The 7,526-nt window shown below is 37.5% G+C and overlaps 1 protein-coding gene across 1 annotated transcript; it reads right to left on the bottom strand.

Moving 5' to 3' along the window:
• Positions 1-271: 271 nt before the first annotated feature.
• Cpr56F (Cuticular protein 56F) lies at positions 272-1,818 on the bottom strand. Its single transcript, XM_017612970.1, has 2 exons — positions 1,801-1,818; positions 272-1,035 (listed from the first exon to the last, which is right to left on the bottom strand). Exons 1-2 carry the CDS (start codon positions 1,816-1,818, stop codon positions 376-378), a joined length of 678 nt encoding a protein of 225 aa, XP_017468459.1. The 3' UTR covers positions 272-375.
• Positions 1,819-7,526: the final 5,708 nt, after the last annotated feature.

Genomic DNA, 7,526 nt, shown 5'->3' with positions numbered 1-7,526 from the left:
CGAATTGAGTGGGAGCTTAAAAAGGCAAGAGCTTGCCTGTCTACATAAAATGGGGAGATGAAAGTGAAAGCTCTAGGCTGGCGCTTTCAAAGCACGAGCTTACGTATTTAATGCAGCTTATTAATGTACTTTCGTCTTCAACTTAAACTATAAAGGAAAATAAATGAAAGATTAACTAAAAAACGTGAAAAGTACTAAAAAAAAACGCTGGAAAGTCACTAAGCCACAGAGAGATTTCACATCCACTACTCACTCTCTGCCTCTCCCTCACTTCATTTTTCCTTTGCTCTCTACACTCACCAAACCTTCACTTCACCTTCTTGCCAATATCTTTTCACTCCCTTCAGCGACACACGTCCATGGCTGTACGACGCCTTATTGGTAGCCACCGAATTGGCCACCCTGACCACCACGTCCACCAGCGCCGGCATTGCCATTGAAACCGCTATTGACCTGTTCGTAACGTATGGTTGGACGGTAGCCATTTCCATCAGCCTCATAGTCGACGATTTGCTTGCGACCATCGGGCAAGAGCACATAGTAACGGCCCACTGCCAAATCACCATCGCGCTGTTCCATGTGTCCGAAGTCGTTGCCGGATTCATAGTCTTGCACATCGTATTTGAATTCGTATTTAGCTGGTCCGTACTGTTCGTCGCCGCCATAACCGCCACTACCGCTGCCGCTGCCGCTACCATAGCCGCCGCGACCGCCCTGTTGCTTAGGGAAGATGGCGCCGGTCAACGCGGGAGCGCCATATTGCGAGCTAGGCGCAGCTGGATCGCCATACTGTGAACTGGGCGCACCGGCAGCGGGTGCACCATAGCTGCTGCTTGGTGGCGCACCACCAGCACCGCCGCCACCGCGTTGTGGGGGCAGGTAGTTACTGGACGGCGATTGGTATGACTGCGTGGGTGGAAGGTATTGATTCGAGGGCTGACCACCTTGATTGGGGGGCAAGTATTGATTTTGCGGCACTGGTGGCTCGGCGCGGGCGAGCGAGACGCAGGCGAGGAGGGCTATCGTTGCAAAGCACTGAAAGTGAAAGGGGGAAAAATATGGAAAAGCAAAAAAAGTTAGCATAAAATTGAATAAATTTGTTTGATAAATATGGCCTTAAATTAAAATATTTCGTCTACAAAGGAAGAACATTTCGTTGGCTTAATTAGCAATTATCTATGTATCTAATCAGCCAGTTAAGCCGCTTCTTTTACATGTTAAGTACTATCTCAATTGCGCCTTTCCCAGTTACTTTATCGTTTCTGAAAAATCCAATTAGCGCGGCTGCTCACTCCCACTGCCCTATCTTTCACCCACATCTACAAAAGCAGATTTTCAATTAACTTTTATAAGCCATTGTGAATTAATTAAATTTTTAAAATCTACTTAAATGCATTACACAAAAATTCATAAGCATAATTAACATTTGCATTCGTTCGAGAACCCCCCCAAAAAAAAACTCCACACGAAAAAGTTAAATAACCAAAATCGCAAAGCGCTACACGCGAACGCTGTCAAACAAGTGCAAACAATGGCAATTAAGTTGTCAGATCTAATCTAATAAATCTGTCAGATGCGCGCGGCGATAAAGTGCTAAGACACCGCCAGATGCCACAGAGACACCCAGACCGACCAAAAGACAGCCGTCTTAGCTGACAACGCCGCCGCCGCCGCCGCTGCTGCGGAAACTCATTAAAATGTGCAAAATGGTTGTGAGAAACGTGGAGCCGTTGAAATATTTATGTGTAGAACTACGCAGATGATGAGCGAGCTGGTGCAGTGTTTTCTGAGGCAATTTACATTAGCTGTGCAACTCATAATTAGAGGAAATTAATATTTTATGCATGACGATGACAGTTACACTTTGCTGCAGGCGAGCGGGTGCTGAAATGGAGAAGCGACGAGAAGGCAAAACAAAATGCTGTGCAATACATTGTTTTGGCAATGTGATATGGCCAAAGCGAGGCGAATGCTATAGCGGCACTGAAGCGACAAGCGACAGCACCTGTTACTCATCTGCGAGCTGTGTACGTCAAGCTGAGGCGCTTTATCTTGCTGCATGCAAATCCATTTTGTAGGCCTGAGATGACAACACACAGCGTCACTGCGCATTTGAATGAATTATTGCAAAATTTTGGCTGTTTCGATTTTTTTCTTCTTGTTTGTTTTTTTTTGCAAAGAATTTCAAATGAAATATTTAAGTTGTATTTCACAGCGTCAGCGCGACAAAATGTAAATGTTGGCAATTGGGTCGCCAAGAAATGTTGAGCACAGCAAGCAAGGGTGTACTTAGTAGAAAGATTGATGAAGAGTGTTGCAAATGGAAAGGAAGAGGCAGAAGACAGTTGCAGTCGCACTGGCAGAGTGGAAGTGCAGTTGACAAGCCGCCGAGCGTCTGGCGTGCACATATTGCGTTTCAAACAGATTTTCTTAGCTCAGCAGCTGGCAATCTGCTTGCGCGCTATTGCAACTTATTTTATTTTTTTCTCTTGCTAACTTCATTTGCCATGGGAGCGTATTGCGCCTAATTAAAAGCGCGCGATGCGACAAAGCATGTGACGACTTTTTAAGCGACTAGTTGAGTGTAATCTCATCCCTGCAACAGCTTCATTCATTTCGATTTATTGCCGCTATATACGTATTCTAACGTAGCATGTTGCAAGTGTAACTAAACGCTTGAAATTCACCGCAGGTCATGCTTGCAATTCTAGCAAAACAGAAGTTGAGCGGCAATACATCATTAGATGCGCAAAATTAATTTTTAATTTTCGACAGAAAGTGTCGCAATGCTGGCTGGGCTGTTGCCATGAAGCACAGCCAGCCAAAATTAATTGCAAGCATAAAATACAACAACAAAAAAAAATCAAAATCGACCGACTGTAAGATATATGTAAGTATGTATATGTGTGTAAGCGCAGCAATGGCGGATTGGCAATTAATTTTAGATTTTTTGGATCTTCTCTACAAAGAGTGAACGTGTGGCATTCTAATAAGTACGGCAAGGTCTGCTGCACGCTATGCGATGCCATCTTCTTGCCGCTACTTGTCATTCTAAATTGAAAGTTGACCACACTGCTGCCTGCTGGCTGTTGTGGCTGTGTGGCAGGAATTTTTTAGGCGTCCATATAAATCATTTTGATGACCATCAGCCACGTGCTTGTGACTGCGCTAAAAAGTCATATACTAAGTAAAACTGCGCGCTGGCAGTAGAGTGCAGTGGATTGCCGCGACTTTAATTGTCTTTTTTGCTGGCTGCTGCTGTTGTTGCGTCTTATTCAATCATTTTTACGCTCGTACGGTTATCATTAGCTGGCGCTTTTTATTTCAGCGTTGAATACAAGTTGATTAACGCATGTTTGGCTTTAACTGAGTGTTAGTTGCTGCGGTAATATACTTTTATAGCTTTGTAATTAAATAAGATTAAGATTTGAGCCTAAGTACTTAGCTGCAAAGAATGGCTCTATTGGTGGTGATTGGCAATTGAAGAGGAAATGCTTGTAGGCGCGTCAAACTAATCGCTCTTTGTCAGCAATTGTATCACAGTTTTTGGTGACTGCTTTGCATTTTATGCCTACAAAAATTTGGTTTTTGGATAGTAGCTGAATAAAAAGCGGAGCAGAGTGAAGTTAAGTTAAAAGTAGTTTGCTTTGAAGACATCCAAGTTGGATTTGTTTAGAAAGAGCGGCTAAAAATTAAAATACAAAGTATTCACTAAAAATCGAAGATATATTTAGCATTTGAGAGTAGTTTTTTTTTCAATTTCCTGCGCGTCATTACTTAAGTCATTTGCATATTCGAAACTGTTACCAAGCAACTCTTGATTGAAAGAAAAAGTTCGCTGCTTAAGTCTTTCGTTTGATGATATTTTTCGCGCGAAACTAATTGAAATTTTGGCATGAAAACAAACACAATAACAACTCAAGGAAAAAAATGTATGTTATAAAAAGCTATGAAATGCTATTAATAACGCTGCTAAGTATTCAGCCAAAAATCAGCTGCGGAAAAAAGTTCAAAGCATTTTAACGCCTTAAGATTAATTGCATGTCAAATTAAGCGCCGGGCATGTCTCGTATTTTCAACTGGGGCGCGCTGAGTGGCACAAAAACGAAATGAAAAATGGAGAGAAACTGACAACAAAAATATATAGATACAAAATTGATACACAAGCTTTAAAATATTGTGGTTGTGCAAAAGAAAAAAGCAATGATTGTTCGTTGTATATGTACCTTTTTTAGTGGCAGGCAAATTATGGATGAGGTGAAAATATTTACTTTCAATATAATTTATTACCAAATTTATTGTCAATTTGTGCTACGATTCCGCTCAGTGAACATCTAATTTTGTATTGTTTATACATAAGCGCTTTTAAAGTCGATTGAAAAAAAAAATGTATACAATTAAGTCAACAAAAATGTATCGTAAATCGAAATTGATCTTTGCTCTGCTTCGACTGAGCAGCTTTAAATTTCCAATATTCCTAGTTTATACATTTTTTATTTTCTTTAGTTAGACTGCATTTATTTCCGCAATTAAAAATGAGACTCTAATTGTGTTTATAATTTTTTATATGTATAAAAAGGTGGTAGTAGGGTAAAAACTAAAAAAATCCATTATTATCAAAATTTTTCCACGGGTTTCTTCCCAAAAATATGGTTGTTGAAAAAACTTTTTTTAATTTACTGTTTTTGTTTACAAATTTGCTTGCATTTGGAAACTCATTTCTGTAGATAGTTGAAATTTTTTCGCCAAATTTTAATATACAATTTGAAACAAAAAATTATAATTCATAAATTTTTTTGGTTTTGAAAATTCGTTTGCAATTAAAAAAAGGAAACAGAATAGCGTTGGTAATACTAAATTTAAGAAGTTAAGAAAATATCAAATTTATTATATAAAATTTTAAACCTAAATTTAATAGAAACAAAACATGTACTCATTACTTTTTACAAAAGCAACACATCATAATGCTAATTTTTATTTTATTTTATTGATAAGGGAAAAAGCAAACCCATTAAACTTTTTACGGTTCAGTTCTTATGCTAAAATGCTGTTTTCAGGATTTGGTAACTTCATCTTTCTTAAAAGCAAAATCTTCGAATAAAAATTTTTATAATACCAGATTTCCACTTGGCTTAAAATGAAGAAGACATTTGAAAAATGCGAAATTTTCTACTTTCCAGGGAGAACGACTAACATATTTCAAATATATTACAAAAATGTTCTCTAAAACCTTTTTGATTAATAAAACTTCTTAAACTTAATTTTGTAATCTCATCTACATACATAGGTTGAAATTAAAATAGTGAGTTTTATGCATACTTTTCTACGAATTTGCTATCAAAAAATATTTTTTTATATAGCTTTTTGTTTTTATGTTGAAATGTTTGGAGCAAAAAAAAATATATTTAAGTATAACACTTTTTTTCAAATTGTTATGTAAAACAAAAAATGATTCTAAAATTTTTTTCCTTTGTATAAAATATGTGTTATTAAAAATCGTTTAAAACCTGCTTTAAAGTCGTTTTATTTGTATAATTTTAGAAACAGTAATTTTTAATCTCGCAAAAATTGTAATCAATATTTGTAGTAAATTTTCAAATCGGGTTGCAATTATTTGACTGGTAAAAATACTTTTTTCCAGAAACTCAAAAGGAAAAACTATTGAAGCATGGGTTTTGACATATTTCCTATACTGGCATCACTGGTAGATTTTTTAGATACTTTAAGCCTATAAACTTAAAATTATTTGACTGGTAAAAATAGTTTTTTTTCAGAAATTCATTAAAAAAAGCTTTGAAGCATTGACTTCCAACTTTTTACATTAAAAAAAAAAAACATCCCAAGGGAGATTTAAAAAATTATTATAACGAACTGATTGCTTCTTTACAAAAAAGGCACATAATCAGATTATTTTTTTCAACCAAGTCAAAACTTTTTAACTTAATTTTTCTCCAAAATTCCATTCAAATAAAATCTTTTTTTCAAGGCATTTTGTTGACGGAAATAGAAAAAAATGCGTAGCAAAAATAAGTCCTTTTTAAGAGCTCCGAGTTTTTCTTTTTTTTTTTGTTAAATTACAAAAATATTTTTTTTTTCAAACAATAAAATTCGAGCTTTAAAACATTTATCATGTATAATGTACACAAAAGTTAAAAAACCAGGTTTCTTTACAAAAAATTGTCAGTCAAATTCTGCGAGTCCTTAATTTATTTCCACCCAATCTGCTGGCAGCACTCAGATACGCCAACTAATTTTTGACACAATACAATTTTTTGCAATTTTATTTTTTTTTCAGTATAAATGTACGTCTTTTTTTTTGTAAAACTTCGTTTGCTTTGCCGTACCTTCATTTTGTATATTCACTTATATGAGTTTTGAATTATCACACACAAAAGTTGGTTAGATGTTAGCTGTTTGTTCTTCTTGCGAAGATGGTTGAATTGAATTTGATACTGAAACAGTTTCGTAGGCCAGTATTTATATTGTTTGAAAGAAATAGTAGTGCAGTGCGGCAGCTAAGAGCTAACTGTTAGCAATTGGCAGCCGGCAGCGGCAGGCAAAGAGGCTGCTGCCGAAAGCGTTGGCCCAAAGTGGCTGGCGACGACGGCGGAGATGCTACAGGTGGCGGTGGTGCGAGGTGACAGCGCAACTGAGGCAACGGCGTCGAGGGTGGTGGCAGAGCACAGGGTAGAGCAAGTCAAAGCAGCAAAAGATAACACCAAGATGGCAAAATTGCGCGCCAAGTTTTTGAAAATCGACAACAAAAAGGCAGTCAGCTATTTACAACAGATCATACAACTAGAAAACTAATGAGCTCTTACATACATACATACATACACACATATATAACAATGAAAACAAAAGTATTCGGAGAGCGGGTGAGCAAAATCTTTACAAATAAAAATCTAACAAATAATCGAAACAAAATGTGAGGTGTAAAAACCCGAGAGTACAACAGCGTTTATGCTTTTGAGATAAGTTGATAGAAGTGGCAAGCAGCAAAAATGAGTTGGAGCAGCAGCAATAAGAGCGCTGTTAGTGGCAGCGAAAGGGGCAACAACAAAGTATCTATGCATATGTACGAGTAACCGACTCACCGACTGAGGAAGCAGCGGCAGTTGCCGGTGAGCTAATAGCAGCTAAGCTGTGGTGTGTTTGTTGCTGTCTTTGCTGCTGCTGCTGCTGCTGCTGCTGCCACAAACAACCAACCAACCAACATCAAAGGTACAAAACAATAAACACTTGAGAAAAAACCGACGCGGCAACAACACTAAATCCTAAAGGTAAGCGTTAGCGATACAACAACAAATCAGTAATGAGCTAAAGCTGTAACAACAAAACAACAACAAGGGCAATTGAAGCACGGACAATGGTAATGAAGGCGATGTGACGCAGAGCAATAAACGGTTACTGTTATAGTTGGAGTAGTTGGTTGCTGTTGCTGTTGCTATTTGTTGTTTGTACTTTTTTGGTTCAGTCTCGATTTCAAGTGTGACGCGTAAGCATTCGTACATACATATGTATGT

The sequence above is a fragment of the Rhagoletis zephyria genome, unplaced genomic scaffold (assembly GCF_001687245.7).
Source record: "Rhagoletis zephyria isolate East Lansing unplaced genomic scaffold, Rhagoletis_zephyria_1.1 Rzeph_scaffold_00593, whole genome shotgun sequence".
In the NCBI taxonomy this organism is placed as follows: domain Eukaryota; kingdom Metazoa; phylum Arthropoda; class Insecta; order Diptera; family Tephritidae; genus Rhagoletis; species Rhagoletis zephyria.
Note: the sequence above shows the minus strand (reverse complement) of the source record. Positions and strands in the feature narration are given on the sequence as shown.